Source organism: Podarcis tiliguerta (genome assembly GCF_965153285.1).
Source record: "Podarcis tiliguerta genome assembly, chromosome: 3".
Taxonomy (NCBI): Eukaryota; Metazoa; Chordata; class Lepidosauria; order Squamata; family Lacertidae; genus Podarcis; species Podarcis tiliguerta.
The window spans coordinates 33,992,226-34,020,131 of record NC_139536.1 but is presented as its reverse complement, the minus strand read 5'-3'; the positions used below and the strand labels follow the sequence as shown (position 1 = coordinate 34,020,131).

The following is a 27,906-nucleotide window of genomic DNA, read 5'->3' as shown; positions in this document are numbered from 1 at the left end:
CAACATTTAGAGGGCTATAACTTCCATATGCCTTCTGTAATGTATAGTTTGGCGCTCAGATACAGATCATGGGTACAGGTGATCATGGGTGCAATTCTTGCTGATGACATGCACTACTTCTGGACACAAAGGACTTGGCTAACACCGATCACACTATTCTCCTGAAAAAGGGAGTAATGTATGTATATGAAGAGCTTTCATAATTGTTCAAAGATGTTCACCAAATTTCACAATTGAGGCTTGCAGCTACCGGGTAGTCAAGGACTGATCAACTCCAGGCCAAACTTCTCATGCCTCAGACTGCTTCTGTGTGAATGGGATGGATTACTGTCTCTTGAGTATGAATGACTGGATCTGGGGATGGATGATGAAGGGGGGAGACAGAAAGAGAGAAGAGGGGTGGGCCCATCCAACTTTTGGTTTTGGCCTCACCCACCCTCAGTCACTTCTGCCCAACTCTGGTACATGATCTCCAATTCCTGTCCTCTCACCAAGGGAGTACAGCCCAGGTTGCCACCCTGGCCTATAGACCATAATTCTATTCTCACAGCCATGTCTCTTCCAACTTCCAACAGCAAACTGTTAGCAGACGGCTAATCTTTTCTAAGTATCAGCTGCAGGGAGTCACTTTCTCAGTGCTGTGTGAACCAGTCCTTGCACACACACACACCCCAAATTCCTCACTGCAGGGCAGTGTCCAGTCATTTGCGCGCGCACACACACACAGTCATTTCAGGCTCTTGTTTCGTGCATGCGAGATGTGTAACCTAGTTGCTCACACTGACCTCACAATGCTGTGGAAATACCAAATCTGCTGTTGCGTATAGGGTTGATGACTCCCTCTGGGGGCAGGGCAGAATCATTGCTCATCAAGGCTGACCAGCAAAACGTGGCAAAAGCAGCCTTTTCTTTTATTACAGCAAAAACTGCAAAGGTCAAGCCTGTGCAACTTCCCTGAACTTGCGTGACTGATTCCAGTCAAGCTGCTCGGGTTTCCCTTGTTGTGGGATAAGGAATATTTTAAACATGGGAGTCCCGGGGGCCCTGTCTATTTTGAAATAGTAAACTATTTTCATGTCCTCAGAGACAAAAAAAACCAGCAGTGAATATAGCAGCAGTTAAAATGTAACTTTATTGTTCTGATTGAAAAACCACAGAGAAATGTTACAAAAGTACTAAAGAAAGACAACATTAACAGAGGTTCGTCTCCCCTCCATTCCTTCATCTTGGAGCATCATCTGGGACGGCATATTCTGGGCCAATCAGAAACAGTCATCCTGCTTAGCAAGGGGGGGGGGGGGAGCGCTCTGTAGTGTCTGTGGGACAAGCAGTTGGCTCTAGGCAGGGGAAGTTAGCACCCCAAACCTTTCCCGACCACGATTCATGCTGGCTGTTTGTAGGCCAAACCTAACTTGCAGAAACGGCAAACTAGGTTACATTTGCCCTTGTCATATAGAGAGGCTAAAGCCCATAAAGATTACAAATCCCACCATGCATTGTTGACCATAGAGCCTGCAAAAATAGCAATAAAAGACAAGGAAGCAAATTTCCCCTCTTTTAACTGGAAATGTTTCAAAAAAAGACCTGCCTTATTTCATTCCTCGTTGATTTTGTTCTTATCAGAGCAAGCCAGCGGACAAAAAGCAGCCTGCTTTTTATTTCATTGATGCTGGTGAAAAGAAGGCTGTGCGCACCATCAAATTCTTCTTTCATGGGATGGGGCAGTAAAAAAAACAAAAAACAACCCAAAGCATTGACTCCAATATCACAAACATTCCATCCACTGCCACCTATGTGCAGGGAGGACTTAAGGCAGCAGAGTCAACTCATACTCTTGGAAAGATTCTGGACTTGGGATTCCAAAGGGGATATGAGCAACTGAGGTTGGCTTTTTCTATACAGAATATGTTCTATGGCCAAGATTAAGATCTAAGGCCCAGATTCAATTAACCCAGCATGCTAGCAGGAGCTAGTGCAAAGGCAGTGCAATGGGGCTCCCCCCTCCTCCTCTGCATCTCCCCCAAATCTGCTCTGGGGGGTCAGGAGGAGAACCCCCTAGAACAGTGTGTGGGGTGAAGGGGGTAATTTTGTCTGGCAAGCAGAAAAGCTTGCGCTGATGGAATGATCAGAACAGCACGGCACTTAATTCCTCTCCAAGTTTCAGAGAAGTTGTTCATGCTATGGCAGACTCACATTTCCCAAATATTGTTTTGCATATATGTTTTTCAGAATTAAAAATGGTGATTACACATCAGAAACGTTTGCTCGATTGTACACCATATTATTATAGTACACCAATAAGACAGATGTCTGAGTACACATCTTTGAAATCACAGAACTAGAGAAAACAGTGTAGGCCCAAGAGACACTGTAGATTTCATCTGGGCTGAAGGGGACCCTGTAAATAGAGGCAGCAAATTCTGTGGCCCTCCAGATTTGGCTGGACTACAACTCCCATCCCCCCTAACCATTAGCCAGGCTGGCAGGGACTGATGGCAGTCCAACCTCTCCTGGAGAATCATAGGTTCCCCATCCCTGCTGTAAAATCTGGGCCATTTAACAGCACCAAAAACTAGCCCCTCTTACGTCAATGCAGACAAGCAAGAAGAAAGATAATCAATGTGGAGCAGTGGGGGCTGCAGTCGTGTTAAAGCAGCATTCTGGCCCCCATAAAGAAGCTGTTAGTAAAATATATTTTGTCTTCCTCTTTCTCCCTCACTCAGATCTACAGAGTCAACTGAACAGCCGGCTGAGAGCCGATGTTTGCTCCCAGTGCCTATTATATCTCAACTAGTGCAGTGAATATAAATCAAAGGCAACCCAAGCACACATTATTCTATCCCCTGCAGTGCTAACCCATGCAGCTGCAGGATGTGAGCGGTGTGATCACATGGATGGAGCCAGACACATGGTTGGGAACCCAACCATGCACTTATGGTTTTCATACATATTCCCCAGCCAGATGGGGACGGCGCCCAAGGAAGTGATGCTCTCATGGCTCAATAAGGGTTTTCTAGCCAAAGTGAGAGGAAATTGTGCCTCTTCCAGCCCCACCTTCTTTCCTGAGTACCTTCTGGCTAACATCTGCCCAGACACAGAATATCCTGGGGCTCCATGGCATATTCTAGACTGCACAGGTCAAGAACATGCGACGTTAATGAACTCAGCAGATGAGAAAATCCTTTTGGACGTACTCTAGAAGTGTGTGTTTGTGCCATGTCTCAAGGTGACCCTGGGACTGCACAACCTCAATGTGCTTCTTGTTCCAGCCTTGTAATGTGGTTGCACAAAGAAGATCTGGTCCACCCTCCAGGGGCAGCTAAGCCAGATCCACCTTGACCTTTAGCTGATGAGACCAGAGAGCATTCTAATTCTTGGCAAGGTTCACTGGGCTACAGAGAACAACTCCCATTAGATTTGGGGAGGGAAATGATAGAACCCTGCTTATTCTTCACATTCCACCACATGGATCACTGCTCATTCATTAGGGCAAGATGCCAACTTTTAATTGTAAGAAAAACAGCTTTCTGCGTTATCAGACACCATCTTGATAATTGTACTATGGCTTATGAGCTGAGCTTGCTCAATGCACAGACATTCCCTTTCTGCAAATCTTCAGAAGTTACGACGGCATGAAAAACAGGCAAGAGAAAAGCCACCCATCTCCTGTTACCAACAATCTTGGTGGTTATTGCAAAACAAAACACACACACAAAAAAAACATGCCCTCCCACACCCAGTCCCTGCTGGGAAGTTGGTTGGAATGAGGATTCCTGAGAGTTTGGCGTTATCTCCTTCAGTAGGCACATGATGGTTCTTCAACAGGAGCTATTGGGCTCAGAGGCTTCAAGGTGCTCAGGGATCGGAAGGCGAAGGCCGAGGGGTCGTACACAAAGTGAGGTGGTGGTCGGCTCCCATGGATGTGCTGCGCGGAAACGATAAAGGTGAGAAGGACAGGTATAAAAGCATGTGAGACTAGTGTGCACAAGGGAAGCTGGCAGTGAGCACCCTATTTATTTAAACAAGCACAGAAGAATCAAGGTGGCCCGCCCCCTTCATAATACAAAAGAAAACCAGCGAAGCAGCAATCATAAAAGAGTAAAAATGAAAAAGCAGGGAAGTGCTGAACACCAGCCATAAATCTGGCTGATATTCAGGCAGCACCACTGAAAAATACATCTAAACAAAGGTGCTTTGAACAAAATGTCTATAGGCATAGACAGGGGTTTAGCTGTATTTCCTGTTGCAAGGAGTTCCATAGCCTGAATGCCACCACCAAGAAGGCACCTACCCTCCTTCGATTCCCTCCTGCCACATATTATCCAGGCATAATCTCCACTGTTTTTTTAAGAGCCTACCAGAGACCTTCCTCTTCCAACAACCCTTTTAAGTGGAGCTCTTCATCCCAGTCTGTTGTACTGAAATTATTTTAAACTGTTCTTACACGTGGAGTGGGTCTTAAATGTTTGTACTGTTTTCAATATAAGTCATTGTTTTCCATTGTTTCTACCAAGGCTTTTTTTTCAGCCAGAACTTACCAAAACTCAGTTCCAGCACCTCCATCCTAAGACAACAAGGGAGGCGTTCATGGTGAGTTCTGGCACCTCTTTTTTTAGAGAAGCAGCGCTGGTTACTGCACTAGTGTTTTGGTTGTAACTGTTTCGTTTGTTTTATAACTGCATATTTTATTTTTGTGGTGAAAGGCGGGCAAGAAATCTTACGAAACTAAGTAACGAAATAAATAAATAAATAAATGTGTTGCCATTAGCTGGCATGAGCTCTGCCAAGAAAAGGTGGGCTATACATATTTTAACATGGAAATTGGAAAATAAATAAATGAAAAGGGAAGTGAAGACAACACGTAGGGCTATGCAGGGGATATAGCAAGGCACAGCTTCATCCTCATCTTAATTGTATGCTGCCTTTCCACAAAAAGGATCGTGCTTAGAGCAGCTTACAATGAAGAAGAAAAAAAAATACATCTCCAAATCAGTCACAAGAACGATTCCATAATAATGCGATAAAACAACAACATAAAAGCAAATACAGCAGCATACAGAAAACAACATTTCAGTACAGTGGTACCTCTGGTTAAGTACTTAATTCGTTCCGGAGGTCCGTACTTAACCTGAAACTGTTCTTAACCTGAAGCACCACTTTAGCTAATGGGGCCTCCTGCTGCTGCCGCTGTGCCATTGGAGCACGATTTCTGTTCTCATCCTGAAGCAAAGTTCTTAACCTGAAGCACTATTTCTGGGTTAGTGGAGTCTGTAACCTGAAGCGTTTGTAACCCGAGGTACCACTGTACTATAAATGCAACAGCATTTCCTGGCAACAGCAAAAATAGCAAGGGCGCTTGAGTTTCCCCTTCGTCCTAGAAACACCTTTCCCGTGATGTTGCTCACAGCCCCTCTCCTGCAACAGCTTCTTATAAGGATTCCAAAATGGAGAGGGGGGTAAGGCAACTGGAAACACCTATCCCATAATGTTGCTGCCGTGATGTGACTCTAGACACCCCACTGTTTCTTTTCCTGCTTGCTTGCTTGCTTCCTTCCCTCCCTCCCTTCCACACACCAGTGTTCCTAAATGCTAGCGTTTACTCAACCAACTTGAAGAGACGGCCCTTTTGCTAAGCGTTGGGATTTTTCTTTCCTTTTCCGTAGCGCCAACTAGCAGGTCTTTTATCCTGAAGTGACCTCTGACACTTCATGGCCATGTCTGTCAAGAGGTGGTCACTGTATCCGGAACCCCAGTCTTTGATCCATGCATCTTCCCTAATGGATTCTGACTTACAATCAAACAGTGAAAAGGTCACAGACAGAAAGGTCTTCTCTGTTGCTGACCCTGCCAATAGGGTCAAATCCCTTTGTCAGCAGGGGAAAGGGTCCATTAGATTATCTGGTTCATTCCCTGGTTCTTAACATAGGAAACGGGAGAGGCCCTTGGTTCAATGGAAGACAAAGATTCAGCCTTCTGACAGCACTGCTGTATTCTGCCTCACTGATCTAAACATACAGATTTCTGCATGGGCATTGAGTTAAGAGTTATGAGTCCAGATTTTGTTGCATACACTTTTGGGGGGACCTTTAAGGAAAGAAGACTGGTTAATATCCAATGTGAGTCATTCTCAGAGTAGACCAAGGGGACTCAAATTACTTCAGCTGGTCCATTTTGAAAATGACTTACATTACATGAGACCCATATCACATTTTATTTTTTCACTTGTACAGACTACATTAATAAGCAATATCAAATAGGTAACATCTATAGGGATGAGTAAAAATATATGTAAGAAGCAATGTCTAGGTATACTTACCTATACATTGATGAACAATACACCAATTTTGAAAAAAGGGGTTTTTTCAACACCAATTTTGAAAAAAACAGGGGTTTAGCCCAAAGCCATGCATTTATATGGTTTTGATGCCTTCTCTAGCTCAGGGGTGGCAGATAGTTTGGACTACAACTCCCATTAGCTCCAGACAGCATGACCAATGGCCAGGGATGATGGGAATTGTAGTCCATAACAACAGGAAGGCACCACATTAGCTACTCCTACCGCAGCATCACCTATAGATCCAATATAGCTATTTTATCCATTCCTTTTTGATAATGCATAAAACAAATTGCCAGGACAGAGTTGATATGCGAAGTTGGGCAAAGCAACCATCTTTCTATCTTCCCTGTTCCCCATATCAAAGGGGGGAAAGGACAAATATGTACTTTCTCAATGTATCTTCAGCAACCCTGTTAATGGTATTTTCATTTCTTCCCATATATTTTGGTGCATGAAACAAGCAGAGAAGAGGGTCCTTGCCAGAGTTCAGAAAATTATCCTGCTCAATGAGATGCAATGAGTAAACTTTGGATCTTCACCACATTTACATAAAATCTGAAATCCCAATAATCTCATGCTATCGGGCACTCACACTAGGTAAGAGCCCATATGTCCACACACTATGCAGCATTTTCAGGTCATGCTGCTTGTGAATTCTATGTAACATAATGAGGTTTGTATAACAAGAATTAAAACAATTTCTAAAGTGTTTCCTGCAGGTTTGTGTGGATAGTTGAGGCATTTTGCTGTATTTTTCTTCACTGATCCTCTTCCAAGTGGTCTCTGAAATCTGTAACCTTCAAGCTGCTGCATGTAAAAATAATCTACAGATTCAAGGGAGTAAATCCTTGGAGTTTATAGCTGCAGATTAAGACTTTTTCAGTGGGTATTAAATCTGAAGTAAAAGGGGATTGTGTGTGAAACTGCACCAGAAGGTGGCGCAATTGCAGTAAAGCACACAGTGACTTGAGCACACATGCTTTTAGTGTTGTGGCATAGGGCTCTGGAATTCTGGTCACCACAAGAGAAGTCAGCCCCAACATCGTAAAATTTTTAAGTTTGTTGAAAACTTTTTGTCCCTCCCCTCAAGTCTTCCCAACTTGGCCCATTTTATTTCTGCAGCTTTTAATACTTACTGGCTTTGTTTTATGATTTACGCTATGACTCACTTTCTCTTTTTGTGCACCACTTGGGTATTTTTTAAAAAATATGTACAATGAAATAAATAAATTGAATATATTAATTAAACAGTAACAGTCTCTGTTTCTCTTTGTTAGAACTTGTGGGGATGGAAATTAACTGTTCTTGCTCTAAGAGTCAAAGATGTGCTGCATTTCCTCCCCATTTCCCCATTAAGTAAAACTCAGTTTTCAATCAAAGCAATCCAACGGGAACTATTAAGCAGAGTCTAGGAATTAGTCTATTTCTCTGTAGCACAGGGGCAGCTAACGTGGCAAATTCCCATCATTCCTGTGCTTTGGCTATGCTGGCTTGGGCTGATGGGAGTTGCACTAAAAAATTAAAAATTGGAGGGCCCCACTTTAGTTACCAGCTGCAGCCACCGAAAACTGGTAATCGCAAGATGGTTGAAAGACGTAAGTATTTCCTTCATCCTGTACTACAGCATTCAATAACATCCAGTGGGAGGGTTTTCCTCTTGTACCAGTCATCTCTACTGTGGCTGTACAAACATTTGCAAATAATCAACTATAATTAAAATTTGGGAAGCTGTATAATAACCCAGTCTGGTGGGACAGGCTGACCAACCTTAGATATAGAAGGTTGTAATGAACTTTTCTTTCCCCATCAGGCATAACCAATGTGATGTTGCCAAACATCATTGGCTGATGGTAGCTGGAGTCCGACAATATCTGAAAGCCTTTGCATAAGTTGCCCCAGGTTCTATGTGATTCACCTGCCCATACATATAAAGGTGCTGTTATTCTAAGTTCCAGTTGGACAGGTAGTTCTGCAATGCTTGAAAAAACAACAAGAGTTTTTCCTCTTTTGCAGTTATGTGGACTCAGAAAGAGATTCAAGTGACCAGCCTTTTGAATCCTTCTCTACTGTGACAGCAGCCAGTAGTTAAAAGTTATTAATATCTCTGAACTTTGAGGAAGTCTGACCCTAGGTGCCTCTGGGGTTAAACAGTGAAAGCGTCAGGAAACTTCTTTGAACAGGTGCCATGAACCAGCAGTACTGGCTTTGCAATCCAAAATATTTCCAATTCAAAGATGTTCCCATTTCTGTACCGGGAGGGCAGTAATGGAATAATACCATATCACCTGTGACCCTGCACACTTCTTGGTCCATCTAACTAACGTTTAGGCCTCTGAGGTTAGCATTGTCAGAGAGCTATGACTGAAGATTGCACAGCCACAATGGACTATTTCCGGTGTAGAATTCAACTGGCAGAGATCACTGATGATTAAACACCACCAAACACCCAATTAGGGATAGGGAAGCTGAGGCCCTTCAAATGTGGGACTCCAACTCCCATCAGCCTCAGCCTACTAGGGACAATTGTCATGGGAACTGTAGTCCAACAAGCTCTATATGCAGAATGCCTTGCTTCAGCTGCTCTGAAAAAGCTCTGACCAAACACCAAATTCAAACGATAACAACTCCAACTATCATCATTCAGTCCGACAAAATGTTATCCTAGCATTCACTGACACAATAGCTAGTGGGTGGGTGGATAGATCTACACACAGGGGGGAAATGCTAGAAATCAGTCATAAATTAAATTTTTATAATGGGGGGGGGGAAACGCTATGTAAAATTGCATAGAAACGTTTTGTGCTCTACAGCGCCATCTGCCGTTGCATGTTTATAACACATTCAAAATGCTGTTTTTTTTACTAATGTAGCTGAGTCCGGTGTCGGGAGCCCTCGGCCCAATGGATCACATCTCATGTTCGCTTCCAGTATTGGCAACCAAACAGGAATCTACAACTACACTAAACCTGATTTATCAGAGACTGCAAAAATTTAGCTGACTTGAAAGCACAGTAGTAAATGTCTTTGGATCCTGATTGACAGGGGAATTTGACCTGTAAGTTGATGGACGCACGGAAATCTTCCTCCAGCTTTAGAATCACTATAGGTTTGCACATACAGCAGAAGGAGATGGTTGAATGAATACAGTGGTACCTCTGATTACGTACTTAATTCGTTCCAGAGGTCCATTCTTAACCTGAAACTGTTCTTAACCTGAAGCTCCACTTTAGCTAATGGGGCCTACTGCTGCTGCTGTTGCAACCTGAAGCGTATGTAAACTGAAGCGTATGTAACCCAAGGTACCACTGTAGAGCACTTCAGGTAGCATGGAGTGGCGTGCAATTTTTGGAGCGCTCCTCCACATAGAAACCTCACTGCAAGCAAAAATCTAGCACTACAAAGATAACCTTTTTGGCTCAGCTACTTCCCTATTGACTTCACTTGATAATTTACAGCTTATCTTTTTTAATCATCATCATCATCATCATCATCCCATTCTGCATTCTAAAGCAGTATCACCCATTCCACTGGCAGCCCCAGCCACCACAGCTAATGGTGAGAGGTTTTCTGGTGGCTCACAGGTCCCTGCTTTCAGAAACTAGCGATATCAGCGAGGGTGGCAGTGGGCATCCGGCCTGCTCTTGTCCACGACTGAGCATGGTCAAGCAGCAGCTTTTCATTATAAGGATTCCGATATGAAACCTGCTTTGAGAGAGATCCTCCCAAGCTGGTGTTTTTATGAAGGAAAATCCTAGTGCTGCAATGTCTGACTATCTATAGTTCTGCCCCCCAAAGTCATGCCCAACACCCCCATGCTCACACCCTGTAACCTTGGTGAACAGCAAGAACACAGCAGGAGAGGCACATTTCGAGAGCACTCACCAGCTGCCTGCTGTGGCATTATGGATGGTTGTATGCACTGGCAGGCCTCAGAGTGGGAGGGTAACATAGCAACCTTTATTCAGAGCTAAAGGGGCAGAATTAATCAGACAGATTTGTCCCTCTTCTGAGCAATGAAGCTGCCTGCCAGGAGAGAGAGAGAGATGGAAATGGACAAAGAGGCTGGCACTGCCCTCCATTTTAAAATGCCAACCAATCAGGATCAGTGAACATGCAGCAGCTGGATGTGGGGGTTTTTGTGCTTTTTTTGTTAGTATGGGTGGGGGGGGTTAATTTGCAGGTAGACAATGTAGCTGACAGGCGAGGGAAGGATGACACTTGTTAACTACCGTATGTTTTGCCCTATAGGACGCACCGTCCCATAAGACGCACCTAGGTTTTTTTTTGGGGGGGGGGAAATAAAGGGGAGGGAAATTATTTCCCCCCCAGGCGCGGGGCTGGGGCGGGGGAAGCCCGAGCTTCCCCCGACCCCAGCCCCCAGAACAGGCAACTCTCTGCAAGCCGCGGGAGCCCGGCGCCGGGCATCCACACCTTGTGGAGAGCTGCGCAAAGCCTGGACGCGCTGAACTCAGCACGCCCAGCCTTCGGCATGCAGGCAACTCTCCACAAGCCGCGGGCTCCCACGGCTTGCAGAGAACTACGCGAAGCCTGGAGAGCGAGAGGGGTCGGTGCGCACCGACCCCTCTACTCTCCAGGCTTCAGCGAAAGCCTGCATTCGCCCCATAGGACGCACACACATTTCCCCTTCATTTTTGGAGGGGGGAAAGTGTGTCCTATGGGGCGAAAAATACGGTACTCAAAACTCCAAGACGTAAGGCAGAATAAGGTCTGGAAGCTCTCATGGGGCCCCGATAATGGGAAACAAGTCTTCACAGCAGGAAATCTAATTTGGCAAAAAAATTACATGCATACTGTGGTAAAAAGGGATGGCAAAAGCAAAGGAGAGGCTTCAGCAGAATTTGGCTTGTGATGATAGCCACTTATCAGGCCTCTGCAGTTTCAACTGTTATTTATTTATTTATTTAGCCAATTATCACTTCACCAAGGGCATCACGTTGAAGGTTACCAGGTCTCTCCAGTCTTCTAAACATGGCCACCTGTTTTAACACACCACAATCCCCAGAGGATTTCAAAGGGTATCCCGAACAGGCCATAATAAGATGAAAAATGGAGAGAACCTACGTGAGCCAGGAATCCACAGATTCCCAGATTTCAATTTATTTATTTTTAAGAGTAGGTTTCAATCATTTGTAGACCCTGACATATGTAGCAAAATGCACAGGCACTATTTTACTCCGTTTTGTGTCGTTTTGTAAGGAACTAGCCTGCTCTCCCAGTTTGTGTTTTACTTTGCTACCACCCCCACTCCCAGACGAGGGTGCAACCCTGCATTTTCGTCTGGCAACTACAGCCACAAGCAAGTACACAAACAGGCATTGTGGTGTGTGGTTTCGAAGAGAAGGGCTGTGGCCCCAGGCAAGTGTTTTAGAAAGAAATTCTAGGCTCGGTGACCAATGAAGAAGAATAAGTGGAATTATTTGGGTAGCATAACATCCTAGCTCTCCTAGCCCTCACGCTCTCATTACTGACATTATGCATATTATTCTCCAGCGTACTCTTCCTTTCCCTTCTTGTTTTATATTCTTTGTGATTACACTGCAAGCCCTCTTAACAGAGACCTGTCCTCTCATACTGCAAAGTGCCATACCCGCTGAAGGCACTGTAAGCAAAACCACTTATATAACACAGACAGAGTCCACAGAGAAAAGAAATCATGATAAACACTATACTGAGCAAGACTAAACCAAAGTTGTATATAATATGAGAAACAGGGAGGTTTTGTCTTTCTTACTTTAGGCCTTGTATAAAGCAGGGAGACATTCAATCAAATGTACAGAGGAAAGACTCCCTCAGAACCACACAGCCAATGAGGGTATGTGCTACCTCAGAAAGCAGCATGCCACTCTGGTTGCAAAGCAACGCATCCACCTGTCACCCCCTAGGCTAGCAGAACTTTGACACTAGTAGAATTAATCCTTAAATTACAAACCAAATGATGCATGCTGCAGCACTTGCAACAGGTACAATAAAATTATTATTAATGAAATAGGAGTTGGAAGAATGAATGTAATTAGCAGGGGTATAAATAAGAAAACAAGGAGCAAGACTACAGGCTTTAAATGTAAGAACCAGGGATTTGTGCTAGATGCAGAAGGGAACAAGGAGCTAGGAATGCCAAACTGTGAATGACTACAAAGTCTAAGCAACAACCAGTTGTTGTTTTTTAGAAAGCCAGTATTTCAAAGCAACACCGTACAAAACTAACAGCTGTTTATTTACATATACATACTACTTTTAAAGTTCAAAAAGAAAGTAAAACAATGCCAATTTTCTCCCTGCTCAAGTTCTTTCCTATTAAGGCGTCTCTGAACAAAGTGTCCCATTTTCTTATTCAGCCTTTCATAACCACATTTGGAAAGTTTTGTATGCTGTCAAGTCCACCGCTTGTAGTACCTCCCAGACCTTTGGTAGCCCATTCAGTTTTTAGAGGGTTTAGCTGCCTTTCCCCCAATGTCTTGCAAATACTATTCTCACTGTGACTATTAAAATCAAAACCACAAGTTGGTCATTATCAAGTGGGCATTGTCTTATGTGAAAGTCCCATTTAACTCAGGACTTATTTCCAAGGTAACACGAATGAATAAGATTGTGGCCCACATTAAGTCTATGCAAGACTGCAGCCGTAGAGAACGGATCAGTTGCACATACAACTCTTCATCACATTGAGAGTATTGGTGAAGCAATACTCAAATTTTTGCAATTTCCATGAAGATTGGACCAATTCCCTTTCTTTTAATGACAATGTCAACAACAGCCATTGCTGGTCCAGAATATCTTCTGTAGAATCTAAAGAGTTGGGTGCCATTATATGGCCATGCTAAGGTTTTCTTAGACTGGAATACAGAGAATCTCAGCTCCTTATTAAAACAAAAGTCAAACTCCTTTACAGGCCCTTTGTTGCTTCTTTCTGTCACTTGCACCTCTGCACTTATCACTGATAAACTTAAACAAAGTTTCCTCTTAATTTATTTTTCAAAACTCAAACAGGTGCCTTCAAATACCTGGCTAGTTAAAAATAATAATAAAACAAAACGGTGAAACTATTGGTGAAACAGAAGAAAAACACGATATGGCAGGGATAAGGAACCTGTGCTCATTCTGATATTGAAGATCAGGGTTTCCCAAACTTAGGTCTCCAGCTGCTTTTGGAGTACAACTCCCATCATCCCTAGCTAGTGGTCAGGGATGATGGGAATTGACTTGAACACTCTGAGCAACAGCTCAGTAGGTTTGTCCTGGATGTGCAATATGAGCCCGCAAGAAACGCCTGCTGGATAGGACCAATGGTCCATCTAGTCCAGCATCCTGTTCTCACTTTGGCCAACCAGATGCCTGTGGGAAACCTGAAAGCAAAATTCAAGCAGAACTACAAACTCCTCTCCTGTGGCTTCCAGCAGCTGGTATTCAGGAACATTACTGCTGTCATGGGTCAGCTTTGCCTGCTGAACAGCAGCCTGGAGAAGGCGAACTGATACCACCTGCAGCTGATCAGCCTTCAAGGACACAGAGAAGGCACTGATGACAACCAGCTGGCTCTGGCCTTCTTAAACAGAGCTCTCAGCAGTCGTCAGATGCTGGAAACAATGCCTGTGGTTCCTGGCCCAATCTTGCTGCGTCCTGCTCTCCCACTGGACCCTTGGGCTCTGTGATCATCCGGATTCCCTGACGTCTGGATTGTCTGACTATGCTGATTGCTGCCTGCCCAACCCTCAGAATGGACTTGATTTCAGATGTAGATTCTGCTCTCAGGCCAGTGTTCCTCAGAGACTCCTAGCCCCTGCTTACTCAGAAACGGGACTACAACAGTAGCCATGATGGCTAGTAGCCACTGACAGCCCTCTCCTCTGTGTATTTGTCTAATCCTCTGTTAAAGCCATCTAGGTTGGTGGCCATCACTGCCTACCGGGGGACTGAATTCCATTGTTTAAAGATATGCTCCATGAAAAAGTATTTTATTTCAACTGTCCCGAATCGTCCAACCATCAGCTTCTTTGAACGTCCACAAATTCTAGTGTTATGAGGCAGGAGACTTCTCTCTATCCCATTTTCTCCATGCCATGCTTAATTTTATAATCTGCTATCATGTCACCTCTTACTTGGTTTTTCTCTATTCTAAAAAGTCCCAAATGCTGGCACCTTTCTACACAGGGGAGTCATTCCACCTTCTTGATCATCTCGGTTGCCCTTTTCTGAACCTTTTCCAATTCTATACTATCCTCTTTGAGGTGAGGCAGCTAGAACTGGATGAGATGAAAGCCTGCAGGAAATGGCATAAATGGGAGTCATTAGGAGGGAGCTTTTATGCTGTGACTTTTGTATGCCTTATCACCTTCAGTTCTGGGAGCGCTGACAAGTGATGACTACTCTTGATGTACGTACTTGTCCATTTATAATCGACCCGTTTAAGATCAGTTAATTTTAAGCAGATTCAATTTCTTGAAACTCATGTGCACGAGGAAATAGTTTGAAAGAAAGCATTGCTGTCAGATGATGCACACATGTGTAGTGGCAAGCACAATCTGAGATGAGACGATCCTCGCAAATGCAAGAAGGAATGTTCTTAAGATGGTGTAGTTCAGTGTTTCCCAACCTTGGGTCTCCAGCTGTTTTCAGACTACATTTCCCATCATCCCTAACCACTGGCCTTGCTAGCTAGGGATGGTGGGAGTTGTAGTCCAAAAAACAGCTGGAGACCCAAGGTTGGGAAATACTGGTGTAGTTTTTATAAGTACTAAAACAATCAAAATATATAGACTGCTGACTTCAGAGACACATTATTATTATTATTGTTATTATTATTAAAGATCAACTAATCAGCTAGTCCAAAAAATAAAAAAAAATCCAATACTGTACAAATTGAGAAAATGCTACCAAGGATGATTATGTTTTAAGTACTTTTCTGTATCTGAAACCCCCAATCCATTGATTGGTACTCAACACAACTTCTGCCATAGCTGTTTTAGCATCTTATGACTACTTTTACTGGACTGTCGTTAATGTTCCTTTAGAATGTTATTTGTTTTAACTTCCACCCTGAGCTTGCCTGAAGAATGGGAAGGTATAAAGTAGGTCTAGTAAGCCGAAAGTTATTCCATCCCTAAACTGCACAGCTGGACTTGTTCAGTGTTACACAGAGTGCTTTGCCTCCCTTTCCTGTGGGCAATCTGCGTACCTGCTGATATCGTGGCCCTTCAACTTATTCCTTATCTGAACACTTTCTAAACATTGGCACGCATATTTAAGCTACAACCCAACTCTTCTGGCTCATCCTAGAGTTTAGCATCCCAAGGTCTTTCTGTTCTCGGGTTTGACACCCCAGTGTCTTTTCCTCCTGCTGCCACCTTTAGAAAATTGTTGACGCCAATGCCATAAGCAGAGAACAAATTGCTGCTCAACTCCCCCTTTGTATTTCTGCAATGTTGCTAGGGGGTGGCGCCATCTGAAAAGGTCAAGTAAACATACCAGTGTCCTCGCTATAAGGGGGTGGTGGGGAGAGAAGCACAAGTGTGTTTACAAAGTTGTCAGGTGGCCACTGGCAACTGTACAAAGGGGCAACCAGACAATGTTCAAGCTTCTTTGAAAAGCTCTTCAAAGAGAAGCATTATGCTCAGTTGCACATAACCAGGCATAGTAGGAAATTAGCCAGATCTGGGTTCTCACTGACGCCAACTCATGATAGTCTCATTTCAACCCCTAATGCCCTCTTTCTGGCATGGTGCTTGCATTAATAAAGCACTTCCACTGTCCTATGGTGCAAAAGAAGCTTTTCAAAAGGCCATTTTTTACATGTTTCAGCTAAATAAACCCCATGTGCTGAGCATTTGAAGGCTTACATGCAATAAAAACTGTTTACTTATCTACAGAGCACAGAAGTACAGTGGTACCTCGGGTTTCATACGCTTCAGGTTACAGACTCCGCTAATACAGAAATAGTACCTTGGGTTAAGAACTTTGCTTCAGGATGAGAACAGAAATCGTGCTCCGGCAGCACGGCAGCAGCAGGAGGCCCCATTAGCTAAAGTGGTGCTTCAGGTTAAGAACAGTTTCAGGTTAAGAACGGACCTCCAGAACGAATTAAGTACTTAACCTGAGGTACCACTGTATAGGTGAAGAACACCATTCTAAAAAGTAATTTAGTCATGAATTACTCTGGTTGTTGATAAACAAATTTTCATGCATTGACTTGCATGGAAATCAGAAGGGTTGTGGCCTATCCACTTTCTAATTTTTCCTTACTTGGGGAACGGGGACATTGCTCCTGAAAATAGGCTACACCATCCCTACAGCACTGACCTTGCTTATTTTGTCTCTCCATCTGGCAAGTCTTTATAGATCTCTCAGAAAGCAAGCTCTTGGTACTGCCACACTGGTAGAACGCACAACAATATGGAAGAGCCATAGCTCAGTGGCAGGGAATAAGCTTTGTGCGCAGAAGGCCCCGGGTTCAAACCCCGGCATCTTCAAGTAATACTGGGAGAGATGCCTGCCTGAAAGCTTGGAAAGCCACTGCCAGTCAGAGGAGACAGTACTGAGGTAGATGGACCAATAGCATAAAGCACCACTCAATGTTCCTAAGCTTAAAAATGTAAAGGGACCCCAAACCAATAGGTCCAGTCGTGACCGACTTTGGGGTGGCGGTGCTCATCTCGCTTTATTGACTGAGGGAGCCGGCGTACAGCTTCCGGGTCATGTGGCCAGCATGACTAAGCTGCTTCTGGCGAATCAGAGCAGTGCACGGAAACGCCATTTACCTTCCCGCCGGAATGGTACCTATTTATCTACTTGCACTTTGATGTGCTTTCGAACTGCTAGGTTGGCAGGAGCAGGGACCGAGCAATGGGAGCTCACCCCACTGAGGGGATTAAAACCGCTGACCTTCTGATCGGCAAGCCCTAGGCTCTGTGGTTTAACCCACAGCGTCACCCGCGTCCCTTGTTCCTAAGCTTATTGTGCTTTTAATTGATCGATTCCCCTTCAAAGACTTGCTGCATATGCAACTGGGGCTGCAGTCTTTCTCTCTGTCTTCCTTTCTCCCAACAATTTTTTTTAGTAAAAACACAATACAACATCAAACACTAAAAAAAATTCCCCTGAACAGGACTGCCTTCAGATGTCTTTTAAAAATCACATAGCTGTTTATCTCTTTGACACCTGCTGGTAGGGAATTCCACAGGGTGGGCGCCACTACCGAGAAGGCCCTCTGCCTGGTTCCATGTAACCTCACCTCTTACAATGAGGGAACCACCAGAAGGACCTTGGAGCTGGATCTCAGTCCCTTGGGCTGGAGACACCCCTTCAGGTATACAGGGCAGAAGCCATTTAGAGTTTTAAAGGTCAGCGCCAACACTTTAAATTGTTCTAGGAGCCAACATAGTTCTTTTAAGACAGGTGTTAATGGTCCCTGAGGCCACTCCCAGTCACCAATCTTGCTGCCACATTCTGGATTAGTTGTAGTTTCCAAGCCACCTTCAAATGTAGATCCACACAGAGTGCACTGCAGTAGTCCAAGCAGGAGATAACTAGGGCATGTACCACCCTGGCGAGATAATGCACAGGCAGGTAGGGTCTCAGCCGGTGTACCAGATGGCGCTGCCTTGGATATAGAGCATAGGAACATAAGAAGCTGCCTTACAACAAGTCAAGCCATCTGGCTCTGAACCATCTGTAGGGAGCGGCAGCAATGGAAGAGTTGTCACTCAGTGGCAGAACACATGCAAATCGTCCCCATTTCCATCTCCAGAACCTCCAAGCAGAGCTGGGAAATACTTCCGTTGAAATGCTGGCGATCTGCTGCCAGTCAGCAGAATGACCTTGATCAGTAGTTCGTCTCGCTTAATCTCCAGTTAGGGCTGGAAAAGATCCTGGAGAGCTGGAATACAGACCATCAGCATGTGCCCTCTGCCACTAAGCTACGGCATCTTTGGAAGACCAGTACTCTGCCAACACAGGCACATGTCGCTTTGAACGGGTACTGCTGGTACATGTGCTTGTAAGACTTTATAGCCTTTATGTCTAATGCAAATCAGATGCTAGCCTCGGGATCTGCAATACACGGAATGAATGGCTGCCTTATGGAGTAAATGTGCAGGGGGGGGGGTGGGAGAGAATATATGCAAGCACCCTGTATACACCCTGCAATTTGCATTAGGCTCCAGGCACTGCAGTTGCTCACAGCTAACAAACCCAACACAGGCAATATTATGCATGTAGAAAGAATCAAAACTGAAAAGAACAAAGTGCATCTTTCTCATCTTTCTCTAACCAAGGCTGTTGGCACAGGGACTACACATGCCGACACTAGGCCCTTGCCTCTGGATAAATCACTTCCCTGGCAGAGGCCAAGGATGAGAATCATGGGCACAATGTACAGCAGAAGAATCAATGAAAAGGAGACCTAGGTTCCCACACTCATCAGAAAGAAAGGCAAATATAAGAGATCTGTTGACAGACTATGGTGTGGAAAACTTGTAACCTCCCTGCAACCCAGTCTTTGGGGAGGGGGACCTCCCAAAAATTCATATATATGAATGAGAGCCATTGATTTGACCTACATCTCTTCCTTCCACTCCTACAGCAGCATGACCTTAAATTTTTTACTCTATTCCTACATTTAATTTAATTGTTAACCAGCCCCCAAATGGGACAAATTTCAAAAAGCCTCTGGGCTGACAGATAATGCCAAAATTAAAATAAAAGGCAAGATTCAACTCCCACCCTCCACCCACGTAATGAAATGATCAAAGTCTAATTACCACCTTGCTGGAGAAATAAGCCACGAAGAAATAAGCCTCAAACTCGGAAGAGCAAAGAAGGACACCCAAATATTTGCCCCTTCCATGGAGCATTATCTGATACTGATGGCTCTGTTAGCAAGAGCATTTCAGCTCTTGTACATGAAGTTTCTGCCTCGTATCTAACTTAGCCAGTTGGAGGACTAAGGATTCCATGCTTAGTTAAAGTTGCTCTCTATTCCGAACAGAAAGAACTTAGAACTGGTGCAGAAGAACTATCATTTGCAAAGGCAACCCATGGAACCGCAGGAAGCAGATTGCTATTCTGTGAGAATGAAGAGCTTGAAAGTGAGTGCAGGTCTACAAAACAGAATCCACAGAAGATGAAATGAGTTGCAATAATCTACATCAACTCTCACCAGAGATTAGGCTTATTTTCAGGAAATCCATCAAGGAGATGGCGCTTCTCTTCCTATTTTGCATCCTTCTCGTTCTTGCTTTCAAGCCTCCTTATCTCTTGCCTTATCCATTTGGTCATTTCCAATAACTTTGCTATTTCAGCTCAAACCTGGAATTTTATGGATTACTCAAAATGGCATCCCCTGTTCTCCCTTCCTCCTGCACAAGGCTAGAGCTCCCATCTTGCTACACTATTTTTTCTCCCACATGTGGGTAGTGAAGCCAATGAATTTGTACTGGCATACATTCTGGATAAAATAATACTATGAAAATGTTACATAGATGGTACTATACCCTTTTGCATGCAGAAAAAGTCTCACTAATTTTTTGGAAAGGGTGTGGAAAGAGACCTATATATATTTGGTTAGAATGTCAAGAGGTAGAAAGGTATTGAATAGAGTGTTATGTGAAACATCTAAAACATAAAGCATATGATTGATTTCTTTGAATATAGCACCACACCAGAAGAGTTGGTAAAGTAGCAAAAAAGCTTACCTATCAGATATGTATGATCAAAGGGATCACAAAACCAGAGTAATATTTTGCTGTGTGGAAGGACATTATTTCTTACAGGGGAAAAAGAACAATGAAACACATGCTTCAGTTTGGAAAAATCAAGTGGGAGCAACTTTATAATTTGCAGTTCTTGGTGTCTGCAACAAGGGGCTGGAAAAAGGACCTCTGTTGTTTTTAAACAAGAGATAAAAAAGACGAAATGCTATTTTGTTGTTAAACTGTTGGCCGTTTAGAATTCTGCACTGGAAAGTTTCTTAAAGAAATAATAATCACTTCCTCTCAGAGGATCCTTTGAAACTGCCAAAGATTGTGTACTAAGTTATACTGTTTTAGTTTGCTTAGTGGTTATCAGCCACTTTACAGCTTTATGATCTCTCAGATTATGCCCACAAGCTGTTTAGAGATGAGATTTACATAAATGAGCCACAAACTTCCTGTTTATTTGTCTTGGAGAGTTAGGTCATATCAATCATCTTCCTTATTTCTGTGCTTCAGTCCATATGCAGAGTTAAGAAATTATTTTCTGGTGCCATTTGTGAAAGGGATGCCCACCGCCACCCCCCACAATAAACAGGAGGTACATGCTGGCTAGAACTCCATGAAAAATTACCCAGCTGAAATCTTTTGCCTGGAGAACTCAGCAAAATCAGGGGAATGTTTTGCAAAGTAGCAAATGGGATTTTAAGTTAACTCTTCTCAAAAGCGAGTCAATTACTGAGAAGAATGCTTACAAAATTTAAGGAGGGCTGTACCACACACTGAGAAGATAAAAGAAGCAAAAATCACCAGGTGCAGGAAATAATCTATTGCCAAATCGATTCCCAGCACATTTCAAACATTCATGCTCTTCCTCTTGGGAAAGTGCATGGGAGAAGATTACTTTCACATCTTAGCTCTCGCTTCCCCGCCCTTATCACAATAGGAGGATATTATGTGATGAAAGAAGCATTCCAAGAACACAGCTCTGCTGTGGCATTGCTGGCCACAAAAATGCTACCTCTATAACAAATTATTGTTTTAGTTAAGTGGAAGGGGCTGCAGAAAATATTCTTGCCATCATGACCAACCCAATCTAGTACTTATTTTTTTTAAAGACACTTTTGTGCTTCAGTGAAGGACTTGAAGTAATTATCTGCTCCTCAGCTATTCTCTTCTTTCCTTCTTACCTGCTCTCACGCAGGTATCCACACTGCCTTGAAGAAATGTGTATTAGCTTCCCAACTTCCCTCTCTAACTCACCCTAGCATCCACATGTCCACCCGGCCCTTGCCACCCCCTCCGCTCCATTTTTGGAATTAGATCCCTCCTTCTACCACAGGGGTGAGGAACTGGTTCAGGTGGGGGGACAGACAGTTATCTCCCCCACCCCTCGAAGGCCAAGCATATCAGGTGGGCAAGGTCTCCCACCTACCAATCACCTGACATCAGAATAGCACCAGCTGACCCACTTTTGCCTGCTTGGTTCTATGTCAGACTCTGTGGGTAAAAGCACAGCCCACGAAGCACCAACAATAGGCCAATCAGCACTCGCAGAGTGCTAAAAATGAAGCTTCCTAAGACCTGCTGATCAGTGCACAGAGCTTTGGAGGCACTGTCAATCAGCTGATCAGCAGTGGCTGCAAACCCCATTTCAGTTGAGCTAGGTGAGTGTGGCTTGGCTGAAATGGAAGCTGCATGGTACCAGTTCAGATGATTTGTCCATCTAGTTCAGTATTGCCCACATTGGATGTCAGCAGCTCTCCAAAGTTTCAGAATGGGGACATTCCTAGCCCGGCCTGGAGATGTCAGGGATTGAATGTGAGGCCTTCTCTGCATGTGAATCAGATACTCTACCAATGACCAATTATCCTTATTGCTGAATGAAGTGATAATCATCTATTTCAATTCTTCCTAATGGGCACAACTAATGCGTAACTGATTGTATACACCACATATCTACATATTAAGCAGGCATCCAATGATGAAATGATTAGCACTGATGCTGTGATTAATGCAAACCACCATCTAAGGATATTCAGATGTTATTCCCAACTGGCAATAATAGTAATAGAGTGGCCACATGTTCTTCCATTTGAAGGGCTATCAAAGCCAAGTATGGGTTAAAGGCAAAAAGCCACAATAAGGGACAGCTGGGGCCATGGAAGTTGCCAGTCAGGCGTCAGCAGAACAAACTGAGCAGGCACACAGATCACCTTGTTACAGTCTTCTTCCTACCTGCGATGAGAGGTGTTGCACTTCCATTTAAAATTATAGTCATTATTTCCCTCTTTGTCACTAGTCTCAATAGCTAGCAGTGTGTTTTATCAGCTAGAGCTAGGGTGCCAACTATGTCCATTCTTGGACAGGGATAGCCTGTCGGTGGTGATTCATGCACTTGTGACCACAATGCAATGTGATCTATGTGGGGCTACCTTTGCACCTCATTTGGAAGCTCCACTTGGTGCAAAATACTGCAGTTACAAGTGTTGATAGGGCCAGCCTGTCACCAGCACGTTGCTCTGGGGCTCAAATGCTTGCAGTGGCTGCCCATACTACCAGGCCAGTTTGAAGGTTCTTGTATTGTAAATTGTAAAAGGTTCTTGTATTTGCAAGGACTTTAACAACATGGGTCCAGAATATTTTAAAGACTGCCTAATCCCTAATATCCCAGCCTAATCACTTAGGACTTGGGGGAAGTCTCTGTTGGCGGTCCTCCATGGTTCATAACTACTAGATGCAGTGCATTGGGCATAGTTGGCCCCAAAGGATTAATAGATGTGGATAGAAGAAAGCAACCAAATTATATGAATGTACATGCAAGCCCTTTCTTCCATGGAGGTACATTAAGGCCCTTAACTCAGGTCCCTTCTCCCAATCTCACACATAATTCTGTTGGACAGGGAAAGGCTGGCAATGGTGACTCATGCATCAGAAACTTCAGGATTCCTGCACATGGCTCAGAATATACAGATGAACTCCCTGATGCTCAAGTTCAGCAGTGTCTAGTTTCCGTCTCTGCCTGCAGTCCCCACCCTTGACTCTAGACACAACCCCTTTCTGGAGAAAAAACCATGAAAGTTCTTCTGAGGCAACTGCAACAGATTGAAGATCAAGTTTTCTGCTATTCCAGAAGTGGGCCCAAGGAGAGCACAACATTTTGGATGTCTCCAGCCTGCCAGTGTTTTGTGGGAGTGATTCAGCTGCCTGCCAGGACTTTAGGTTTGCGCAACTGAAGTGGATTGAATGGCCCCCATCATCCGAGCACAACAAATCCACTTTAAAATACACAAGACTTTTGGCAATTTGGAAAGTGCCATGGAAATATAATGAAAAGTGTGAGTTAAGTGAAAGACGTGCAAGGAAATCAGGATGAATGCAAGACGAAGGTCCATTGCTATATTACCATCCCACAAGCAAGGAAACTTCATTGCCCAACCCCAGGAGGAAGAAGACAAAAGTAAGAACTATCAAGCAATAGCCACTTACCCGGATTTTGATGATTCTCGTCTTTGTGCCACAATTCTTCTTAAACAGCATCTTCTGAAAAAGAAGCAGAATCATAGGGTAAGAGGGAGCAGATATGCAAGATATAAGCAGTGTAGCTGCACAATTAATTTGGGTGTTAAATAATGCTGGAGTGCTAGAAGTAAGTTGGAAGTTCAAACAAACATTTAAGAACCACTACTGAGACCCATGGTACCAATTGGGGTTTTCTTCCTATTAATAGGTGGTGGCATTCAATCAGAACAAAGGCTTTAAAAAAATCCTCCCCTTTTTTCTTATGGGGCTTGATGGGGACACACTGGCTATTTTATTCTGCTTTTTAATGAGTTTTGCAATAGCAAACTACACATTCAGTTTAGCCCTTAAATACTTTGCTCTTAAAGGAAGTTCCTGTTTCAGAGCAACTGCATGGCAGGCAGTCATTCCACAGGACAAACTTGCATCACTGCTAAATCTGATGGGGTGGGTTGCGGGGAGAATGCATTTGCTGAATTTCTCCTGGCCATTAACTTTAAGAGGCACAAAGGTTAAGAACCTTGCTTGAGACTTCATAACAGAGAGTTATGGAACAGCAGGCCACCAGAGACAGGTCCCTTCATTACCAGCCAACAGTGATGTCTTTACAAGAGAGTAAGCTACAATTTCCATTTTCATAAACTGGAGGTGGATTGGAATAAAGATGGGTTATTCAAAGAGTCAAAAATAATACAATCCCAAAAAATATGCATTCTCTGTGTATATATAAAGCAGGGGTCAATATGGCACTCTCCAGAAATTGCTTGATTACAATTCACATTATCCCTGACCATGCTGGCCGAGGCCAATGGAAGTTGTAGTCCATCAACACTTTGAGGGCGCCATGTTGTTACAGAAACTGCATGACATGTACTAGGTTCACAAATGCAGCTTCTCCCGTAAGAGTGATGCACAGGGCCTGGAAAGCACCTGATCTGTACCTTCAATGCCCACCACCCAGAGGCACAACACTTTTAAAAAGTGTATTAAAAACTAACATATAGGTAACTGTATTGGTTTCTCCCAAAGAATCCCTGAGAATTTTACTTGGGCAAATGCTGATGTTCCTAGCCCTTTTCACAGTTATTTATCTATTTTTGATCTCCTAATGTACCCATAAATGATCCCAAATGGTTTGGTTCTCAGGGGGAGGAGGATGAACTATTAAACCTGTGCAAATCTATGGCTTTGATATGCTGTAAGAATGAATTAGCAATAATAAAAAGCTGTGTAGGAATTTGTGGAAACACTTTACTGGGGTTTCACTTTAATATATTCACTGAAAACCTATTTAAAATGCCTTTCCAACACTACTGTCATTGAGTCTTTATTTTAGCATTGTAATGATGAAATTCTTAACACATTTGTTTTAATATTTTTATTTCTTTTAACCTAAGGGCTGAACAAGCACCATGGATACTCGAGGCACAGATTGTTCCTTCCCTAGAGCAGGGAACTTGTCTGTTTGATCTGTGGAACCCTAAATGCAGTGTGATCTTGTCTTTTTCATTCTTTGGGACCAACACAACTGCAAGTTCCACTATTGTGAAGTATTCTAATGTAACTTTTGGAACAGCATAATGGGCTGCAAGTGAAACTGAGATGTGTTTAAAAACGATGGACACCGATTCTGCAATGCTGCAATGTGTGAGTGAAATACAGAGCTTGTGGTTATGTTGATCCCATAATGAGAAAGAGAAAAGAAACTCGAGAGATACAAGAAGGGACCAGCAAAACCGCAAACTCTGCTATTAAGAGGTTAACCTACATCTGTCTTTTACCCACACGTTGCCTCTGCTCAGTGTAGCATTACAGAAACAATGAATATATATCCTTTTCAGTTTTATTCTGAGGCCATTACAAAATGGCAGCCCTATTCCAAAAGTGACATCATAACATTTCAGCATGAAACAGAACAGTTTAGTACTGTTCAGCAAAACACTCCAGTACAAATGAGATCCCTCAGAAGCGGCACGCCCAAAACATCCCTACCCAATTAGGATCAAAGCGAGCTGAGCACAAGAGAAAACTCCACAGCCAGAAACCATCAAGTTGTCAAAAGACTCTACTTCAAACTTAAGCAATTCAGCGTTCAGAAGTCTCTTTAATTAGAAGTCTGATCAAGCAAGATTTCTCGAACCAAAACAACAACACTGACAGCCAGAAATGCGAACCACCCAGTATGAATCCCATATTGCATTGCAAAACCAATTATCAGTGTGAACCAAATTAACGAGCATTTGGAACTTTGCCCATCAGTTCTCAAACTTATATCAAGTTATTACCTTAGCAGTGTTCTAAAAGGCAGGGAAGGGTAGATGACAGATTACGCCTCACGAGGCAGTTTCCAGTAAACCACTTACTACTAGCACAAAACATGCGCTCCACCAGTTAGCTCCACCTCCTGATCATCCAATGGAGCATCTCTCCACAAACTCACCAAAACATAGCTTGCTCCTGGACCCAAGCAGGACTGCCAGCTTAATACATCCCTGGCTCTTGTGCCCTTAACAGCTTGATGTGTATGTACAAGCGGAACATGATAATCCCTCTTGCCATACCGTGCAGTGTTTCACCTACGAAAGGCACTGGAGCAAGAACACAGTGGCTTCTTCCCCCTCATCCCAACTTGAGTTCCAAGCCTGTGGGCTAAATTCATCCCCAGAGCTTCCAGGACTAGAAGGGGTTCCCAGGCAAAATACGCCAAGCGGTTGGAGTGCTGTCCCAACCCATGCATGCAACCAGCCAACTCTGAACATAATTTTCCTGGAAATGCCTGTATAAAACAAACTCGGGCTTTGTTTCCAGCGCTGCTGTGAAAAGTATCATCAAGCTGGTATTTACTGGGCAAGCTCAGCGAAAGGAGGGGTTTGTGGGCACAGAGAGGAGGGGCAGAGGCCCTAGTGTAATAAATAAATAATAATAATAATTTTATTATTTATACCCTGCCCATCTGGCTGGGTTTCCCCAGCCACTCTGGGTGGCTTACAGCACATTAAAAATTGTTGTTGTGTGTGTTTATATCTATATGTCTATTTAGTGTGTACACACACACACACACACACACACACATAGTGGAAAAGCTGGTGATTACATAGAATCGAAGAAACTTGACGTTGGCATGTATTGTCTATAGCTGTTCAATGTAAATAAAAAAAGCACCTCCCTCAGTATTAATTTGGCGAGATTCTGAAGAGCCGGAAGCAGATTTCCCCTTACAAAAATGCCAGTACTAATACTATCATCGGGAGAAAAGGTCATCAGGTTTACAATATTTTTTTCTCCTTGCCACAAAACCACGGGCTTGTTTTGAAATTCCCCAGATGAGAAGGCATTTATTTTGTCACTCAAGGGCAAGGCCCAGCGCTCACTCCTGCTTGGCATCTCAAACTCCAGGTGGATACCAGAGACCCAGGCGATGGGGAGAGAGAGAGAGAAACACCTGCATGGCAGTTTCAAGCGTGGGACTCTGAAAGCAAGACAAAATGCTGCTTTTTTAAAAAGAGAGAGAGAGAGGAAACAGCTGCTGGGATCCCTTTACTCGCTCTTGAATGGAGCTCATCAAGCAGCCGCCTCATCCCCCAGCATCTGGCCTTTGGGTCAGTGTCTAAGGGAGACACTGTGAGGTGAGGGGGAAGAGCTAATAAACAACTCTTGCAGCTTTTCAGTTTAGAAAACAGACAAGTAATGGGAACATGACAGAGTGGGCAGGGAGATGTTCGGAACTCAGGGTCATCCAATAAAGCTGATCCACCGACATGAATGTCATTAATGAGAAGGTGACAAATTCAAGGCTATCTGTAGCCATTAGCCTGGAGCCAGTGGCCGAGACTCACAAGTGGGGATTGCGCTCAGGTCCTGCTTGGGGGCTTCCCACAATCATCTGGTTGGCCACTGTGAGAACAGGATGCTGGGCTTCTGGTCTGATCCAGCAGAGCTCTTCTTATCATAGAATCATAGAGTTGGAAGAGACCACAAGGGCCATCGAGTCCAACCCCCTGCCAAGCAGGAAACACCATCAGAGCACTCCTGACATATGGTTGTCAAGCCTCTGCTTAAAGACCTCCAAAGAAGGAGACTCCACCACACTCCTTGGCAGCAAATTCCACTGTCGAACAGCTCTTACTGTCAGGAAGTTCTTCCTAATGTTTAGGTGGAATCTTCTTTCTTGTAGTTTGCATCCATTGCTCCGTGTCCGCTTCTCTGGAGCAGCAGAAAACAACCTTTCTCCCTCCTCTATGTGACATCCTTTTATATATTTGAACATGGCTATCATACCCCCCTTAACCTCCTCTTCTCCAGGCTAAACATGCCCAGCTCCCTCAGCCGTTCCTCATAAGGCAT

General features: G+C 43.8%; 1 protein-coding gene across 4 annotated transcripts in view; it reads right to left on the bottom strand.

The window, feature by feature from the left end:
- Positions 1-1,109: 1,109 nt before the first annotated feature.
- The window catches only part of LOC310674818 (uncharacterized protein), a 56,351-nt gene continuing 29,554 nt past the window's right edge, over positions 1,110-27,906 (bottom strand). For 3 of the 4 annotated variants that reach the window (XM_083434576.1, XM_083434579.1, XM_083434578.1), the window contains 2 exons: positions 23,530-23,583; positions 1,110-3,925 (listed from right to left, as the gene is read on the bottom strand). In XM_083434576.1, the coding sequence (XP_083290702.1) occupies positions 3,797-3,925; positions 23,530-23,583 (183 nt within the window). In that variant the 3' untranslated portion in view covers positions 1,110-3,796. The remainder of the gene's footprint in view (positions 3,926-23,529; positions 23,584-27,906) is intronic. The other variant, XM_083434577.1, reaches the window with a different exon arrangement.